At 37.6% G+C, this 20,988-nt stretch overlaps 1 protein-coding gene and 1 pseudogene across 8 annotated transcripts in view; one reads left to right on the top strand and one right to left on the bottom strand.

Moving 5' to 3' along the window:
- The window catches only part of USP9X (ubiquitin specific peptidase 9 X-linked), a 139,378-nt gene that overhangs the window by 97,145 nt on the left and 21,245 nt on the right, over window positions 1-20,988 (bottom strand). For all 8 annotated transcript variants that reach the window (XM_020285131.2, XM_020285134.2, XM_020285133.2 and 5 more), the window contains exons 2-3: window positions 7,530-7,783; window positions 2,709-2,854 (exon numbers count right to left, since the gene is read on the bottom strand). In XM_020285131.2, coding sequence (XP_020140720.1) covers window positions 2,709-2,854; window positions 7,530-7,625 — 242 coding nt within the window. In that variant the 5' untranslated portion in view covers window positions 7,626-7,783. The remainder of the gene's footprint in view (window positions 1-2,708; window positions 2,855-7,529; window positions 7,784-20,988) is intronic.
- LOC105880615 (succinate dehydrogenase [ubiquinone] cytochrome b small subunit, mitochondrial-like) lies at window positions 160-1,339 on the top strand (annotated as a pseudogene).

Raw genomic sequence — 20,988 nt, 5'->3', positions numbered from 1 at the left:
CTTATGATTGCTAACGGTAATTTTTAGTTATAATATATGCACGTAAGGGGGAAATTTATAGAGAAATTTGCCTACATATTTCTATGCTTAACAATGCACACATATTACTTATGTATTCAGATTTTTTTTAATGCAAAGCATTTCTGTATCCCTGACATCATGCACTTCTTAACAGTGCATAATGCCCTTAACAGTATTGACTTATTTTTAGAAAGTAAAATACAACAAAATAAACTCAGTAAGGCAAGTGCCTATACAAGTGTTTTTGTTACTTTCTTTTTCAGGAGTGATGGGGAAATGTGTCATACTTCCCTAGCACTCACTTGTTGAGACCACAGCCTAGTGAAGACCACAGCTATATGAATGGGGTTTCCTTGACATGCTCTTCCTTTAGCCTCTTGAAATTTTTTTCTTCCTCTGCAAAGAAGCTTAAAGCTTTACTGTCTTGGAGTCTTTCTCTAAATAACTGAAGTGTGCAGGGGTGGGATGGGAATAGGGGAGGAGGATTATTTGTACTACAACTATGAAAAATTATACTGTGAATCACTCCCTGAGATGAAGGTCAATAAGAACCAACAGCTAAGATGGTTAAATGGCTCAAAATAGTCAAGAGTTCACAAGGGGCAGGCTCTGGGGAACTCGACCTCCTCATGACTTGGTTTACCTCAGGGCATCGCAAAATTATTAAAGTCATCCAGCAACCAACATATCAATGACAAAAAAGCTTCATAAACTCTCAAAAGGGGAAACTGAATGTATAGTTTTACTTCAGAAACACACCAGCTAGGGTCATCATCATTAATCTGAAAATTTAATTAACACTGTCACTCCCTTTCATTTATTAAATCCATTAAGAACTATGGAGCTGTCTGGAGCAACACAGCAGTTCTTTGGAGGGTGAGTGTTCTCTGCAGAGTACAAGGAGGCAGAGCTCTGTTCCTCCAAACCCCAGTGGTCAGACCTGCTCATGTCTCAGCATTTCTCCAGGACCAACATGCCCCAGGATGGTGCAGAGCGCAGCACATACACCTGTCACCAATCTGCCATTCTGATTCCAAGGCTGCATCTCTTCACTGAACTAGGCCTGCTTCCAGCTGCTTATTTGAATCCTTGTTCGGCGATGGACTACTCCCTGGATGCAGCCATTACTCTCCATAGTCACTGGCAAGGGCCTTGGACAAGTCGTTACTATGTTCGTGGGGACACACTGCAGAAAGCTGGCAAGAAAGGCCTTTTGGCACTTTCGGCTTTCATCTTTGTTGGGCTTTGTTATTTTGACTATCATGACGTGGGCATCTGCAAAGCTGTTGCCATGCTGTGGAAGCTCTGGCCATTTTGACTTAATATCTTGAGAATTGATTGTATGCCTCTTTGTCTCTGCTCTGTCATGCCATTGAACTCATAATAAGGAAGAAATAGCAGCTAAGTCCACTGGTGGACAAATAATCACGTGGTTATTTTCAAAATTTAATCTTTGATAAAAAGGTTTGAGAGGTATTTGTGTCCAAGAAATTGTGAAACTGCATTCTATATTCTGGTAAGTTAATGGAGTTGTCTCTCAACTTCTCACAAGACTCACAAGTATAACTAAACATTATATATTGCACTTTTGGCCTTTTAACCACTTCGGTAGGGCACTCACTGGCCACCAAACCGTGCCCACAGCCAGCACTCACAGTCTGCACCATAGTTTGTGCTGTGCATTGACGACGAATCCATTTTGCTCTTGTGTGATGAGGAAAGCTTTAAAAAACTGAAAGCTTGTTTAACTTTACAGGCAGCTTTACTTGTAATGTAAATCAGAATAGGTAACATATACATATATGTTTTCATTACGTTATTTTTAAATGTTCACAATTTTATTTTGATAAATGAAAAACTAGAAAAGTCAATTCAAAATTATAGACTAAAGTTGACGCTGGGCTGTGCGCCTTCATATCATGGCTGTCAGCTACAGTTGACGCTCGTACCAAAGTGGTTAATTATCAATCTCTTAAAGAAAATTCAGCTTTATTACTATTAGTACACGAATAGACTTCTATATTTGTTCTGGGGATCATGGACAAAGGGAAAGACTGTTAATTCACGAATAAAGACTTTGCAGAAAAATAGTGTTTAATTTTTGAAAACTTCCCTGTCTGTTCAGTTGATAACAGATCCTAATGCTTATATGTCCTAGGGAAACTTTAAAATTAGGAAATACTGATATCTCACATTATGAATTTCTAAATCCTAGAAAGAAAAGCTTGGAGAGATTCTGAATATAGAGAAGTTCCATTTAAGGACTAGGTCCCCCTTGCAGATGTATCAAAATATTACAAATTCTAAACTGAGACTTAAACGCTCTAATGCGTTTTACTTGTTTCTAAAATAATCTGTCCACAAATATAAAACTGTAAGTAATAAATTGTTATTTTACCACAGTGGAGATATCATGTGAAAATGTATTCTATGAAAAGGAATTTTTAAAATGTTGTATAATAAAAATATATTCTACTTTAAAAAACAAAAACAAAAACCCCACTATGGGTTACAAAGTACTCTGCAGTTACTAAGATATGAAGACTATTAAGGAGGCAGTGGGGTTACTGTGCTATTTCTGTCCACTCTTTCTTTCTTCTTATCCACTACCAGAAACAATGCTGAGAAACTTGATTGGTTTTCATGTGTGATACACACGTTAAAAAAACAAAATAAAACCAACTTACCTGTTGATCATGTCATCCAACTTCGCCAGGTCAGTATGTGGAAATGCAGGTTCCTCATCTTCAAGCTGCGGTGGGGCATCACCTTGACCTTGTTCATCTGGGGGAGTGGCCGGGGAATTTTCATTGGAAGAATCAGGCGATGAAGTCTTAATTAAAAATTAAATATTCCAGATTTAAGTTTCTATAACATATATACAATAATTTAGTAATTCAAAACCAAAGATGAGTGTTACAATTTTTTTTTTAAATTTTGTAAATACAGTTGACTCTCCATATGCATGGGTTCTGTACCCATGGATTCACCCAACCTCAAATGGAAAATATTTGGAAAAAAATTTCATCTGTACTAAACATGTACAGACGTTTTTGCTTATAATTACTCCCCTAAATGATACAGCATAACAACTATTTACATAGCATTTACATTGCATTAGGTATCATAAGTAATCTAGAGGTGACAAAGTATATAGGAAGATGTGTGTACGTTACATGTCAATACTACGCCATTTTATACCAGGGACTTGAGTATCTGCTGATTTTCCTATTGCAGGGAGGCTCCTGGAGCCCATCCCCCATGAATGCCAAATTTTATAAAAACTTCTATAAGTTTTGGCCAGGTGCAGTGGCTCACGCCTGTAATCCTAGCATTCTGGGAGGCCGAGGCGGGAGGATCATTTGAGCTCAGGAGTTCAAGACCAGCCTTAGCAAGAGCAAGACCCCATTCTTTACTTTAAAAAAAAAAAAGAAAAAGAAAAAGAAAAATTAGCTGGACAACTAAAAATATATATAAAAAATTAGCAGGGCATAGTGGTGCATGCCTGTAATCCCAAACTACTCAGGAGGCTGAGGCAGTAGGATTGCTTGAGCCCAGAAGTTTGAGGTTGCTGTGAGCTAGGTTGACGCCCCGGCACTCTAGCCCCTGCAACAGAGTGACTCTGTCTCAAAAAACAAACAAAAAAACTTTTGTAAGTTTTTACATAAAATTATTGAAAGTTTGTTGTTTCAGACAATCTCTGTGCTATTGTGCTTTAAAATAATTTAATCCTCAACAACCTAATTAAGTATTCTACTGCCATTTAAAAGATGAGAAAACAAACTCAGTTAGGCATCCAAGGTCGCACAGATTAACTCCCTAGTAAGGATTTGAAACTGAGTCTGTTCTAAAGTTTGTGACAACTAAATGGTGAACTTTTACCTGAGATGGAGAACACTGTACAGGTGCCCACAGAGCTAGTCTCAAGGCAAAGAAATCTATAGCACAGAATTCAAATGTCACAAATCAAACAGAAATATCTGATTTTAAGTATGTAACTTTGAAAGCCTGACCACCCCCTCTCCTTTGAGAAAAAGTCTTGCTCTGTTGCCCTGAGTAGCACGCAGTGGCATCATCATAGTTCAGTGCAACCTCAAACTCAAAGGATGCTCCTGCCTTAGCCTTCTGAGTAGCTGGGACTACAGACTCACGCCACAACATCTGGTTGGTTTTTCTATTTTTAGTAGAGATGGGGCCTCACTCTTGCTCAGGCTGTTCTCAAACTCCTGAGCTCAAGCAATCCTCCCGTCTCAGCCTCCCAGAGTGATAGGATTACAGGTATGAGCCACGGCACCCGGCCTCTGCCTTATTATTTTTAAACTCCCCTTTCTCTAGTATATATTATTTTACACATGCTCATAAAAATAAAGGCAAAAATAAAATTCAAAACACCTACAATACCATACCAATAGATAAGCACCACCACGGACATTTAATTATTTCCTTGCAATCTTTATTTTATGAGCCAAATAAAAACTGTCCATATATATGTATAAATTTTCAATAAATTGGGATTATACACCAGCATGTGCCTTCTTCCATTCAATATCTGGGTATTCATTTTTTTAAATTAAGTATTTTAAAGAAAAAAAAAATCAATGGCCAGATAGTATTACACAAATTAAAATTAAGGGACTTTGAGTGTTTTGTAATTTTTACTGCTAACAAACATAAAATATGGCTGTAATGAGTCTTTTCACATATAAATCTTTGAGTTGTTCAATTTTTCCTTAGGATAGGATCTTGGAAATATAATAGAACAGTATAAACAATTTAAGGCCACTGACGTACATATTGCCAAATTCAATTCCAGAAAATCTGCACCCTCCCAGCAACCGCATCCAAGAATGTTCATCCCACAGCACCTTTGCTAAGGCTGTTTCACTTGGCATTGAGTTCTATTACATACTAGAGCCCAAATTTCTCTATGGGAGCACACTTTTTAAAAAATTAAGTGAAAAGCCGGGCGCGGTGGCTCACGCCTGTAATCCTAGCATTCTGGGAGGCTGAGGCGGGCGGATTGCTCGAGGTCAGGAGTTCGAAACCAGCCTGAGCAAGAGCGAGACCCCGTCTCTACTATAAATAGAAAGAAATTAATTGGCCAACTAATATATATATAAAATTAGCCGGGCATGGTGGCGCATGCCTGTAGTCCCAGCTACTCGGGAGGCTGAGGCAGCAGGATTGCTTGAGCCCAGGAGTTTGAGGTTGCTGTGAGCTAGGCTGACGCCACGGCACTCACTCTAGCCTGGGCAACAAGCGAGACTCTGTCTCAAAAAAAAAAAAAAAAAAAAAAATTAAGTGAAAAATCTGATTTTAGAAATTCCCTTTATGCCAACATGTAAAAGGCATATCGAAAAAGTGAGCACTAACTTGAACAGTGATTCACTTTGGTTGCTTCTTGGTCCAACAGTATCAGATTTTGTAAAGTAACTAAAACCTAACATTGCAAAGTAGAGAACAAAGTAATTTGTTCTTTTCCTCTGTTGTTTTAAATTACTAATCATCTTCAAAAACGTAAAGAACTTTCAGAAGAATATAATGTAGATATGTAATATTAGGTTGCATATCACAAACCCAAGAGCTCTAAAACTCAAGTACACCTTAATATAAGGTTAAAGGTTTAATTTTCATCTGAAGCCAAGCAAGCCACAAACACTGCAAACGTTCCATGCACAAGGCAGGTATAAAATGGAAAAAAAGACAGGGAAAGATACTGGAACTCTAGTTACTAGCTCCTAGTTTAAAATTAGAACTCTTTGGCAGCCAGCACAAACCTTTGACTACACTACACTTAAAGAAACCTACATATTGACTAACAAATTTATGACACAGGGAAGACTTAACTCTGTCCTAAACCTGTGACCACACTTTAGTATTTTATGTCTTAAAAGTGAAAACTAGATATGAATTAATAAAGCTGACATATTTATTTGGGAGAGAAAAAAAAACCTGACTTGCTCACTTCTCTAAATGGCACAGGGAGAAGGAGGGAAGCAGTTCTTCTCTACCATACTTGTGAGATAGATAGAATTTAATCTGTAACAGCTGAACAATAAGAACTTATCCCCAAATAACAACTGTAAGTACTCTTTTGTACTTAAAGTATACCTTAAAGTGTACTTCAGTACACTTCTGCCTAAAAACTTATCCATATAGGTTCTACATAAACACATACTTAACTGTAAGCAGCATGTTTGTGACTCGCATAAACACACCTCAGTTAATTTACCCTTATGCACTGTTTGAGCCGCATATCACAAGTTTTAATGTTTGTCTTATCATTCAGTTTAATCCTTCCTAATACAAAACTGATATATTAGACAAGAAGGCTGAAATCAATTATCTAAACTTCCATTTCGAAAAATAAGGAAAAGAACAGAAAACCAAATCTAAATAAAGTAAAAGGAACAAAGAGACAAGGGTAAAAGCATACAAATGGGGGAAGGGAGAAATCAAAGCCAAACAATTTGTTTTTTTAAGAAGGTTTAATGAAATTGATAAATCCCTAGAAAGACAGATAAGGAGAGAATACAAATTAGCAGTATCAGAAATGAACAATGACATTAACCACAGACCTTATAACACTAAAAAGATTTAAAAATAAAAAATATTATAAACAACTTTACCTCAATAAATTTGACAATCTAGATGAAATGGACAAATTCCTTGAAAAACACTAACCAATAACCACTAAAAATCAGAAAATTCCCCTACCTAAAAACAAAAAAATGTTCCATCTGTAATTAAAACCTTTCTACAAATAAAATCCTAGGCCAGATGGTTCCACCAGTAGTCTTCCAAACCATTATGAAGAAATAACAGAAACCTTACATAAATTCATCCAGAGAACAGAAAAGGAATATAACCCTATCAGTTTTGAGGCCAGCATAAAACCGTGATAACAAAATCTACATTAAACCCTTTGTAAACAGTATTTCAACTGATCCTCGTAACAACTCAATGAAGTAGTTATACTATTATCCCCACTATACAGATAAAGAAACTGAGGCTTAGAAGTTATTTAACTCATCCAGAGTCATAAGGGTAACGTGCCATATTAGTACGAAGCTGAAATTTGAACATTAGCAACATGACTTGAGTTCATACTTTTAAAAATTTTATTGTAAATTGATAATTTATAATTATGTACATTTATGGAATACAAAATAATGTTATAATTTCTGATGGATCCATGCTCTTAATCATAGACTGAATAATTAAATACTTTCCCTCAGAATTGACACAAGGCTTAAATACTTAATTTCAATGATGAATGGCAGTATAAAATAAACACCAGAAAAAGATGAGCTATGTAGTCAAGGATCACTGTCTACAGCACTTTTTTCTTATTACTGTGCAAAACCTACGTTCACTTTTCTTAAACAAAACTTAAAATAACAGTTTTATGGATGCTTCACAAATTATTCAGAACATGCTCCATCCTCATTTAGTATCCCATAATAGACATATCCTAATGTAGCTAATTAGTATCTTCAAGGTCCTACCTGATTCTGTTGGAGGGGGGGCTGAGACTGTCCATCAGGAGCCTGGCCCTGGTTGTCATTCCCTCCGACTGGAGAGCCACGAGTCGTGGCTGTCATACTCGACACAGGGCAGATCTTTGCAATTTTGTCTGCTTATGTAGTTGTCTTGAGAAAAGAAATTATAGTCCACTTATAGAAGATGAAGTACCAGCATTTGTCAGTCTTAAAAAGCTCCAATTCAAGAATAAACCATCTTGCAGAGACCATTGCATAACCTATAAGTAGAAGGAAAAAAAGTACATTTGTTTTAGATATAAAAAACATGAATTAAGGAACTGTTCAAATTTAGTAGCACCAGTGAATCTAGTCCAGAGAAAGTGACTATATAAATGAGGGGAAAGTAAAAAGCTAAAGTTTCATTAATACTACATTCAACTTAAACTGATAACAGTACGCCAGCCATTGTGCCAAGAAAACATACAAGTATAGCCTTATTGTATATGTAATATTTCAGTTTTCTCCTGGAACCGACTCCAAAGACAATTTATCAAGGCACTTACTTATCATTTTGATTAAATTATAGAACAGTAAAAGTCTTCAGTTTGCTAATGCCTTAAACACAACGTTAAAAGGTACATACTCAAGACATAAAAAACAAACTGCCAACACACTGACATTGGACTTGCAGCCCCCACAATTATGAGAAAACAAGTGTCTGTTGTTTAAACCATCTGCCCCCCCCCCCCAATGAAAACCCAAGACTTCTTTGGAGGAGTTTTTCTTTGGAAAGGGTTCTGATTATATACTACTACTCCAATATAACTAAATTTGTCAGGCGATCTCAGCTCTCCATTTTGGCAAGGTTTGAGGCACAGGCACTCCTGGAGTCATGATAGGGCTACAAGCCACAACTGTTTAAGAACAGGAATTCTTTGCAACCTGATTAGCAGAAACGTATAGGAGAATGCCACCAAACCCCCAATTCTATATCTATCAGACCTGTGCGCCTCATCTTTAGCTGCACAGTAACATCACCTGAAGTGCTTTTAAAAACACTGGTGTCCAGGCTCCTCTTTAGATGGAATAAACTACAATGTTGAGTCAGGCCTGGGCATCAATTTTTTTCAAAAATTCTACCCCAGTGATTCATTCTAATGTGTCACCAGATTAAGAAACTTAACTGATTGGTTATAGGTATTTGATTGTAAGTAAGGCAACCACACTTCTCATTTTGCCCCAAAAGTTCATGTTTACCTAAAATATAATCACTTAACCCACAAACAGGGTTCTAACTCATTGGCTCTCAGAGACTGAGATTTTCCACAAGCATTGCAAAGTTTCATTTGTAAGTTTTCTAATCATAACCTAGTTTAAGACATTCAAGATCAAATTTACAACGTAGTATTTAAAGCATACCTAGGGCTCATTTGCTTCAGTTAATAATAACACCCAAGTATTTATCACCAGATACTTAGGTGAGCAAAGCATCACAAGAAGTTTCCAAGTGCTCTGCCAAGAACTCATTTAATTTGATTCTCATACCTGGTTTATGCACTACAGAAGTATTATTATCCCCATTTTACGGAATCAAAAATAAGAGCCAGCAGAGGCTTGCCCAAGTTATGCAGAGACTACTGTAATTCAGATCTGACTCTAAGACTTCCTCTTCAAGCTCTCTTATTTTCAAAAAGTAAAACGTAACTTTAACCATAGAAAAAGAACAAATTTTAAGTAGATTAATGAGGAAAATGCAAACATAACCATAGAAAGTATTAGTGGAATATGTTTAAAACTTGATTAAAACACACACACAAACTAATTTTAAGATATACCCTTCTAGGCAAAATTCAGAGGCATGAGAGAGAAGCATGACACATTTGTCTATGTAAAAATTGAAAGACAAATAAGAAAAAGGAAACACTTCAGTAGAAAAACAGGCATAGGATACAAACAGGAAAAGTCTCAAAACAATAAATTTAAGTGACTAATAAATACATTAATACCTAGTTTTAAAAGAGAGCTTTTAACATGTTAGGCACTGTTTGAAGCACTTTAATCCTCAAAAATGTACGCAGTAGGAACTGTTATCATCCATCCTTACAAATAAAGGAAGTAGAGAGCAAAAGTAAATTACCTGTATCAGTACCAAGTGTCGAAATGCTATTCTAACCTAGGGAGTCCACAGCTCTTAAGGGCTAACAGTATTCTGCCTCTCAACCTCATTAGTAATTGCAAAAATGCAAAACACGAAGCCAAGATTTTGTTTCACTGATCAAATTGGCAAAATAAAAACAAAAAACTTAAGACTGATAACAAGTACTGGTGAGGCTAAGAATGAACATAGAAACTTTTTATTGAAGTGAAAAAACAATGAAAAGATATGATTAAGCAGTCTCTCACTTTTGTTTTCCAGTTTATATACCTTAAATTACAAAAACTGTTATATGAAGTAGACAATTTTAAAAGCCAAGAAATTTGTCTATCATTTTCCTTAGCCACTTTGGGTCTGCTGACAAATTATTTGAACAATTTTGTTTTCCTTAGCACTGAAAACATCAGCTAACCAACTATCAACTTCATTCTTCTCTGCTTCAAATTCTCTCCCATTTCTTCCATTTGCCCAACCACTCCCTCCCAATCTGGGCTGGTGATCCCATTGTATATACTTTCTCCAATGGATGTTTTATTTATCATCATCCCCCCCCCCCAATCTTTTCCTGGATGCCCTTCCCTAAACTGTGCTTGAAAAATCACCAATCTCTGTCCTTCCTTTTTCCCAAATCTTAAGAATGTCTCCACCTCCCCTTTTACTTCAATCTTTTTCATGACCTGTGTCCAAACTACTAAAAAACTGCTGCTGTAAGCCAGGGGGTTTTGAGGTCTATGGACAGATGTGAAGATTAATTCCTCTAAAAATTACATACAAAGCTTTGTATGCGCACTGAGAGAAGGATGGCAAGAAGGTCTAGTGTCTAGACCACAAATCAGTGCTCTACTGACAAATCAAATAACTGCTTCTCAGTATTCATCCAGTTGCCCTCTTAGCATTAGACACAGTTCCTACCCTCCCCCCATTCTTGAAACTCTGAACTTCCTTGGCTTATATAATCCTGGATTCCAGGTTTCCTTTCTACTTCTTTTCAAAGGAGAGGGTTATTAAGGTTGACAGGTAGTAGAGATGATGGTGATTGAGCATTGAAACTGAAGTGAAAACGCCGACTAAAGAGTTGACTCTGGAATCAGAGTCAACTGACTGACTGGAATTCAAGCAAAACTTGAGGGTCTTCAATACAGAGTTAATTATTCACAAAAGGGTAGGAGGAAGACAGATTCATTAGCATCACCCCAGGAGTCTTTTTGTAAAATCTCTACCTCCTCCTGAGAGTGAGGGGAGAAGCAGCACACTATAGTCCCAAGTGTGGGGCAAGTTGGGGGGTGGTGAGGTACATCAAAATTAAAGTGGTATTCTTTAAATAAACCTTTACAAGTTTACACAGAATTTGTGGTATTTCTCTATAAATTAAAAAACTGAGGCTCTAAAAAGTTAAGTGACTTGACCCAAGCACAGGTAGAAACTAGACATGCCTAGAATTAATTCTATCACCTGGTCCACTAAACCAACACTATATCCCTTTTAAAAGTCTTTCCAGGAAGCAACCCAGATATCCATCTATGAGGACATTATGCTAAGTGAAAGGGGGACCAGGACATGGTGAGTTACTGTTTAAGTGGTACAGAGTTTCAGTTTGTGAAGGTGAAAAAGTTACGGAAGTGGATGTGGTAAGAAGTACACAATGCGGGCCAGGCACAGTGGCTCACGCCTGTAATCCTAGTACTCTGGGGAGGCTGAGGCGGGAGGATCACTAAAGATCAGGAGTTCGAAACCAGCCTGAGCAAGAGGGAGACCCCCTCTCTACTAAAAACAGAAAGAAATTAATTGGCCAACTAAAAATACATAGAAAAAAAATTAGCCGGGCATGGTGGCACATGCCTGTAGTCCCCAGCTACTTGGGAGGCTGAGGCAGAAGGATTGCTGGAGCCCAGGAGTTTGAGGTTGCTGTGAGCTAGGCTGACGCCATGGCACTCTAGCCAGGGCAACAGAGAGAGACTCTGCCTCAAAAAATAAAAAAAAGGAAGTACATAATGCGAATGTACTTAATGCCACTGAACCATACACTTAAAAATGGGCAAAATGGTAAGTTTTATATATATTTTCTCACAGTAATATTTTATATATATAGCACTGACTGCTCCTGTACCTTGTAGTTCTTTAGCACTTAGAGATCATTGGAGCTAAAATATCTTAAAATTACACTCTAAGCCCAGGCAACAGAGTGAGACTCTGTCTCAAAAAAAAAATATCTTAAAATTATATTCTTTTTTATGCACAAATATCCTTCCATCTGTATGTATTCAAATAACCGTTCATCTACAGACAAATCAAAAATATCTGGCAAAAGTCACGGATAAATTATTCTAGACAAAGTAACTTTAGGATACACAGAATAAGTGGCAGTATGAAACCTCTGTCTCAAACAAAACACCTTTCTCTCGGTACCACAAAACTAAATTATCTTCTACTTCTTACAGGATATTCAATCAGCAAAGGCTCAAACTGCCTGCCATCCCTATCTCATATAGCCCCACTTTTCTAGCTCTTGGTTTCTCTGCTTCTTCTACCTTTGCCAGGTTCTCCTTATTTCTAAATTTCCAGTATTGTTGGGCAGGTATGTCAAGTCTCCACGTAGTATACTCTGCTATTTTTAACAGCCATCTCTAGCACATAAGAATTTGATACCTTTCCCCCAGCAGGCTGGGATAGGAGATAAAGAACAAGAAACAGGTTAAGGAGCAATTAAAAATAATTTCTGGATTCAAACAAAACTCTTGTTCAAAATCCCACCTCTGCCACTTACAATCTGCCTATCTTAAATTTAGGCCAGCAACAATCTCTTTCACTCTTTTTCCAGGTCTTTAAAATTGAGATGGTACCCACAAAGAATGTCAGGAGAACTACCTTAATAAAAGATGTCTTACAAATGCCTCTCAAATAATACAAATAATTCTCAAAAAACTGTAATTTTCTTTTCCCTTTTTATAATTTACTGTGCAGGGTTCTTAAATATTTGAAGAATAAATATGAAAACATTGTTTTCAAATATAATTTGGAAAGGTTTGAGTAGGGTGGAAAACATTACAGATATGTTACAACAACATCATCCTAGAATAACACTGCTGCTACCTTTCTTAATAAATCCCATTCAATGCAAGTGGGGGAAACAGTTGGGGAATCACACTACTTTATTTGATTTCAAACAGCAGTCTCACAGCTCTAAGAGAGCTTGTTTTCTACATCACAGGGATTTAGGCATACCTCGCAGGGCTAGAACAAGCTTTCTACACAAAGTCAAAGCAGCAGTATCCTAAATCCAACTGAGCAACTCTAATTATTCAAGTCATTTAAAATTTGACATAGTAACAATCACTTCCTATAGGAATGCTCAAATTAAAATCAATGTGAAAATTTACCACATGAAGTTTCAAGCTTTATTTCATAAAAACAAAAATACTGTATGAACAGAATGCATCTTGAATTTTCTGCAATGCAAAATACAACCGAAATGGCAATTAGATTGCCTCTATGACACACAGCATTTTTTCATATTTAAACTTAGAATCCTCCATAATGGGAAAAGCATCACCTTTACTTAGATAAAGGTTGGACTATATTCTCTTAAATAATCTATCCTCCATATTTTGTAAGCTATTCACATTTATTTTCAGTTTTGCAGACCTTAATTTTCCCAGAAGGTTTCAAGTCAGACAGCCTTAATCCAGAGAAACGCTTCTGGACAAAGAATGGTCCCTTTTAACTCAGTCATGATTCCATCTTTGCTCAAACTTTCCTTATATTCCAGAATCTCTCTCTCCTTTCATATAGCACACTGAAATCTTCCACGATCTGTATATGATCCTAGTATACTTAAAGATTTCCTTTTCTAAATTTCTCTCTTCATCCAAATAAAAGATGTTTAAATAAAAATTCAAAGCTTAGTCCTTCAAGAAATGCGTACTTCTATCTGAATTTGCAGGGTAGCAGACAAAAAGAAAAAAAATTAAAAAAGAAATGTGTACTGAACATCTACAATGGGCCACGTATTATTCTAAGCATAGAGGAATATAGTAGTACAAAGTACAACAAACATCTCTGCTCTTGCTTGTGGAACTAACATTACAGACTTAGGACAGAGACCATAAACAAGCAACTCCAATACCCCACCAAATTATTTCCTTTACTGGACCTCAAAATGACTTATGTTTCTTACAGAAACAATTTGACAGATCATCTTTAAACTCATACATGGAAATTAACTTGTGAATTCTACCTATTCTGACTTTATCTGCCAAAATCAAGAATTACTTTTCTTCCTTCCAAATGTCTATGTTTAATTGACACCTATAATCCTTGTTTTTCCATTCTTAAGATATTTGATTCACCAGAGGCAAGAGACATCACTGTACAACACAAGTTGTAGTTAGCCTTCACTATACATTACACCTCACTACTTTTAACATTTTAAACTTTAATTACAACTGTCTTAGACAAACTCTGTAAATTATCTTGCAATTAATACATATAGAGGAAAGGAGACAGAACTTAAAAATCAAGGTATACCCTTTGACTCTCCAAAAAACTTAACTATTGATAGCCCTACTGTTGACAGGAAGCCTTACTGGTAACAGCTGATGAACACATTTGTTAATGTATATGTGTTATGCAATATACACTGTATTCTTACAATAAAGCTAGAGAAAAGAAAATACTAGGAAAATCATAAGGAGAACAAAGTACATTTACAGTACTGTACTGCTTTTATCTGTATGGTAAGTTTGCATCATCTGTTTACAAGATGAATCGTCTGAAATGGTAGGCAACCACAGCTGCAGACTTCATTCTAAGGTACATATTAAGCAATTCACCTTTTGCTTGTAATGTCATGAATTTTTTCTGCTTCTTGGAAGCACTTCCAGTAGCACTACCAGCACTTTGTATGGGTCCCAGGGTGTTATTCAAAGGATTGCACAAAACACAATGAAAAATGCACAGGGACTGTGAGAGATCAGTTTTTACTTCAATACGCAATCTACCAGAGAGATAAACTTGCAACGCAGAGAGGATTAGCATCACATGGCATTTTAAGAGGATGCTCACCACAATAACAGGAGGCAGCTACGAAATTATTACAATAGTACAGTATGTACTAGTTAATTTTATGCAGTTACAATTTAATGCTGCATCTGTATTTTTTTACATTTCTCTTGACAGCAAATGGCACCATATAGTAAGTTTTGATAAGTTTTAACTTTTTATAATAGATTTGTGTATATTTTATGGTAGTAAATAATAAAATAGACTAGTATCTACATGTATTTTATGCATTAATGACATACCTAACTTTAAATTTTTTTGCTATTTCTAGGCTATGTGGTATGTCTGAGTTTTTTCAGATTGTCAAAATCTCCAAAAAATTTTCCAATATATTCACTGAAAAAAAAATCCAATACATTTATTTAAAATGGATAAGTGGACCATATAGTTTGAACCGATGCTGTTCAAGGGTAAACAGTATACTGATTTCAAATTTAAATGTATAAATAATTTCATCTTTATTATAATCCAGTAAGAAACATCTTTTAAGTAACTATACTTTCTTTCAAAATAACTACCACGTTAGAAAGTATTAAAATATTTGTAAGCCAAGAGTACTTTGATCTTTTTAAATTTTTAATTGGAGCTTCCACAGCTATGGCAGATTCAATACACTTTTAACAGCAAACGTCTTACGCATTGTTGTCTGAAGGAAAAGTGTCCCATACAGCAGCAATTTATCTACTTTGACATGAGAAAGGACACTCAGGGTTATTGCAGGCTTGACACACTTTTATGGACACAGAGAACTGTCAAAACCCAAGGCGAAACAGGTCTCAGTATTTACACTAAGAAAGTTTTTCTTCTGTGGACTTGGTTCCATTCCATTCCACGGTTCTCTGTGGCTCTTTGCCAGTTCTACCTTAATTTGAATGCTACTCTAGAAAAGTTATAAGCACTTGTGTATCAAGCACAATAGTAGGTGCTTTATTTGTATATACTCATTTAATCATCACGATACCTATCCCATATAGCCATCAGTCCAATTTCACAAATATAAACAGAAGCCCAGAGATTAACCACTTCGGTATGGTGCTCACCAGCCACGAAACCTTGCCCATAGGCGGCACTCATAGTCCACATGATAGTTTGTGCTGTGTATTGATGACGAATCCGTTTTGCTCTTGTGTGATGAGGAAAGCTTTAAAGCACTGAACGCTTGTTTTACTTCACAGGCAGCTTTACTTGTAATGTAAATCAGATTAGATAACATACATATGTTTTTATTATGTTATTTTTAAATGTTCACAATTTTATTTTGATAAATGAAAAATTAGAAAAGTCAATTCAAAATTATAGTTTTATTTCATTCATATCATAAAGAAATAAGGCAAGTTTTTGAATATTATGATAAATTTTATTCTTTGGTATGATAAATTTCGAAGCATGGGGCTACACATAGGCCAACATTACATTGTTTACAATAGTGTACTATGCCTTTTATTATTTTTTGAGCATACATTTTTTTTTTTTTTTTGAGACAGAGTCTCACTTTGTTGCCCAGGCTAGAGTGAGTGTTGTGGCGTCAGCCTAGCTCACAGCAACCTCAAACTCCTGGGCTCAAGTGATCCTGCTGCCTCAGCCTCCCAAGTAGCTGGGACTACAGGCATGCGCCACCATGCCCGGCTAATTTTTTCTTATATATTAGTTGGCCAATTAATTTCTTTCTATTTATAGTAGAGACAGGGTCTCGCGCTCTTGCTCAGGCTGGTTTCGAACTTCTGACCTTGAGTGATCCGCCCGCCTCAGCCTCCCAGAGAGCTAGGATTACAAGCGTGAGCCACCGCGCCCGGCTGAGCATACATCTTCTTAATGAATTTTTCCTTTTTATCACTATTGTAAGGTGCTGGAAAATGTCTTTCTCTAAAATGCATGAGATTTTCTGATGCAGTACAAGGGTTGTATTGCCTGGATTTGGAGTACTGTTGTAGAAGTTTTGTTATTAATGCTAAAGTTGACGCTCGGCTTGCGCCTTCATATCACGGCTGCAGTCGCTGTAGTGCGTTTATCTACGACTATAGTTGATGCTCCTAACGAAGTGGTTAAGTAACCTGAGCTTGTTCAAGATCACAGCAGCATCTGTTAAAGCTCTTGGCTCTTCCACTATACCATGAAGGTTCTCTAAAGAGCCCAAGATACTGATGTTCTCTATAAATTCAAAGGGGAAGAATTAAGAGGAAAAAAGGTGGGACAAGGGATCGAGCTTTCTCTTAAAAGCATGGTTATTGTCAGGCCTGCATACCTACCTCCAATTATGTTTTATCCTTTGGCATTAGAAATCATCACTATAAGTATTAATATTACTGAAATGAAAAATATATCATATGTCATGGCACTGCTTAAAAAAATCTTCAAAGACCTGGATGAAGATCAAAATATTTCTCTAATGACCTACAAGGCCCTCAAACATCCAACTTCCAGCCTCATCTTGCAGCTACCCCACCCAAAGCTTATACAAACTCTAGTTCAATTTGCCTTCCTGTTGCTCCTTCAAAAGGTGCTCCCCTCATGCCATCTCTGGGACCTCTGCACAAGCAATCTGCTTAGTTTTGCCCATACTGATTCACTAGCTCTCAATGCTCCTGACTCAGAATTCATCCTAGGCTCTCAGAGCCAGCTGCACTTTTCTTTTACAGCACCTGTGTAATCTTTCTCCCTACTGTAACATAAAAGCTCCATTAAGAGCAGAAGCTGTATGAGCTCTGCTCATCACTGAATCCCAAGGATTCACTGGCACATAATAGGTGTTTGTCTTAGTCCATGAAGGCCATTGTTAACAAAAATACCATAGACTGAGTAGCTCAATTACATTTATTTCTAACAGTTCTGGCTGGCAGATTAAATGTCTGGTGAAGGCCCACTTCCTAGTTCATAGACAGCTGTCTTCTCACTGTATCCTCACAAGGCTGAAGGAGCAAGGGAGCTCTCTGGGGTCTCTATAGGGCACTAATACCACTCATGAGGGCTCCACTCTCATAACCGAATCACCTCCCAATACCATCAATGGAGGTTAGGTTTCAACATATGAATTTGGGGGGAAGGGGTCACAAACATTCAATCTATAGCAGTACTTAATAAAAAATGGTGAGTTATAAGGAAATTTAGTAAAAACAAAGTCAAACCTCTTCCTTTCCATCAAGTCTTCTTTTATGATATGTAAATATTCTCTTTTCCACTCCAACTCATACCCTTCTAGCCTAGACTCCTATTTTAACAGCATCCTAATCTCCACCTTACCATATCAATCTGTTCAGTACATTAATGATAAATTAATCAACACTTTCAGTCTCTGAAATCTTTAATGGCTTCTCCTCTCCACTTATTACATATACAAAGTCATTCACAATCAGCCTTTATTTTTCCAACTTTGTCTCTCATTCCCCAATTTCAATACTATTGCAGCTAGGATGACATATCTCAAATTTTAAATAAAGTTATTCTTATTAATAGTGATAACAGCAGGTAACATCTGAGTGTTTATGTCAGGCACTACTCTAAGCAAGTTTTTTGTTTGTTTGTGTTTGTTTTGAGATAGGGTCTTGCTCTGTTGCTCAGACTGGAGTGCAGTGGCACAACCATAGCTCACTGCAGCCTCAAACTCCTAGGCTCAAATGATCTTCCTGCCTCAGTCTCCCAAGTAGCTGGGACTACAGGCACAAACCAAAACGTCTCTAAGCAAGTTATTTAATCCTCAGAACAACATTATTATCAGTTCCGCTTCACAAGTAAAGAAATTGGAGCAGAGGTGGGGCCCGAAGGCTCACGCCTGTAATCCTAGCACTCTGGGAGGCCAAGGCGGGAGAATCACTCAAGATCAGGAGTTCAAAACCAGCCTGAGCAAGAGTGAGACCCCCTCTCTACTAAAAATAGAAAGAAATTAATTGGCCAACTAAAAATATATAGAAAAAATAAGCCGGGCATGGTGGCGCATGCCTGTAGTCCCAGCTACTCGGGAGGCTGAGGCAGTAGAATTGTTTGAGCCCAGGAGTTTGAGGTTGACACCATGGCACTCACTCTAGCCTGGGCAACAAGGTGAGACTCTGTCTCAAAAAAAAAAAAAAAAAAATGTAGCCTTTGTTCAAGGGTAAAGGCTGTTATTTTCCTAGCTCCACCAGCACTTCCATCATTAGCACGAACTTATCATTCTTATCATACATCATCATGATAAATTATGCACAAAGCCAGTCAAGGCAACTACATTAAGCATAGGCTTCCCCCTTCCTTGATGCTAGCTCTAGATAGCTTTATATATCCAATCAATAATTCAGGTTAATGCAAATGAAGATGTCCAAGTAATCTTTGTTAAATTCAAATGTTACATTAGCTAAATGCTCATATTTTATTTTCAACACTATTAATACACACTCCCACAGACCCCTAATTTTTCACTAAATCACTGTGTACATTGATGGCTACTTCCTATAAATAACTTCCTAGAAGTCATCACAACAGAAGTGCATCTTGCATTCAAAATTCTTTGTAGCAGCAGAAATTTATTCGTTATAGAAATGCTTCAGAATTGGCCAAACTCTCTTATTCAAATCTTCTCTATGTACACAATTATGGTACTGGAAGCTTTTATATGTACATAAAAGCTTCAGAATCCTTTCCAAGGCATTCTCAAATATGAATATATTCTCTTTTCTTTCCCTTTTTATATTGAGACAGAGTCTCACTCTGTCATCCCAGCTAGAGTACAGTGGCATCTTCATAGCTCAATGCAATCTCCAATTCTTGGGGGCTCAAGTAATCCTCCTGCCCCTGCCTCCTGGAGTAGCTGGGACTATAGGCACGCACCACCACACCCAGCTAACTTTTTCCTATTTTTAGTAGATACAGGTCTCACTCTTACTCAGGCTGGTTTCAAACTCCTGAGCTCAAGCAATCCTCCCGCCTCTGCCTACCAAAGTGCTAGGATTACAGGCGTGAGCCACCAGGGCACCCAGCCTTAAACACGAAATTTTAAGTGGCTGTGGGCAATCTAAGTGATTTTAAATTAAAAATGACTTCTGGAATGGTGCCCATCAGCAGCTCTGTAGATGTTCTCCCCAGTGAAACAACCATAACTGGTAAAATTATTTTTAACAAAAGTAAAAACACTTAAAGCCTCTGGAAATTATCATAAGGGCATGTAGTAAATGAAGAAACATTTATTCAAGAAAATCAGTAAGAATAGTTCTGTGGCATCTGAGCTAGCTCCGCAGGAGAGGTTCCATTCCAGGTAAATACAGCCAAAAACACGCCTCCCCCAACCCCACCCAGCTTCCAGTTGATATTATCTCCCCAGATGAAGAAGGCAGCCAGTGCTGCTCATCACCTTCAATCCCCAACTTTGAGTTGTAGAGGCTCTATCTACTGGCACTAGTGGCTAAGAAGTCTGGAGCTCTTTCCTTCCATCTAGAAGCTCAAACCAAGGCACAGCAGGCCAAGAACAGTGCAGTCCTAATCGCCCTCACCCCACCTCTCTTACAGGGTCAAGGTCCCAGGACAGGAGAAACAAGATGAGTAGAACAGAGGCTGCTGCCCCCATGCAGCACCCTGCTCAAAGAGGGGTGTCACTCAGAGAAGTGAGCCATTGGCCCCACCCAGTTCTGAAGCAGTGCTGTCAATCTTTTACCCAGGGGGAAAGACAGGCCATAAGAACTGAGAACCCTAATGTTCTCTCTTTTTTTTTTTTTATTTGAGACAGAGTCTCACTTTGTTGCCCAAGCTAGAGTAAGTGCTGTGGCGTCAGCCTAGCTCACAGCAACCTCAATCTCCTGGGCTTAAGTGATCCTACTGCCTCAGCCTCCCCAGTAGCTGGGACTACAGGCATGCGCCACCATGCCCGGCTAATTTTTTTTTGTATATATATTTTTAGTTGGCCAATTAATTTCTATTTATAGTAGAGATGGGGTCTTGTTCAGACTGGTTTCAAACTCCTGACCTCGAGCAATCCGCCCACCTCAGCCTCTCAAAGTGCTAGGATTACAGGCGTGAGCCACCACGCCCGGCCCCTAATGTTCTCTTAAAGTGAACTGACTTTATGTGGAACAGAATATGGGGTAATTAGAGCCTGAAGATGTTAGGAAACAATGGAGACCAGGAGAGACTATGGCAGTAAAAAAGAGGCTGGAACTCCCAGAAACAAGTTAAAACATCCAGCCAGTAGTTTACCAGAAAGAAACAAGGAAAGAGCTAAGAAGAACCTTCCTGGGGTCAGAACAAACCTCAGATACTCGCCTCAAAGATTACCTCTGCAGAGCATGAGAATTTAATTGGATCAGACTG

This window comes from Microcebus murinus, chromosome X, assembly GCF_040939455.1.
Source record: "Microcebus murinus isolate Inina chromosome X, M.murinus_Inina_mat1.0, whole genome shotgun sequence".
In the NCBI taxonomy this organism is placed as follows: domain Eukaryota; kingdom Metazoa; phylum Chordata; class Mammalia; order Primates; family Cheirogaleidae; genus Microcebus; species Microcebus murinus.
The sequence above is the reverse complement of the archived record's forward strand: the minus strand, read 5'-3'. Positions and strand labels throughout refer to the sequence as shown.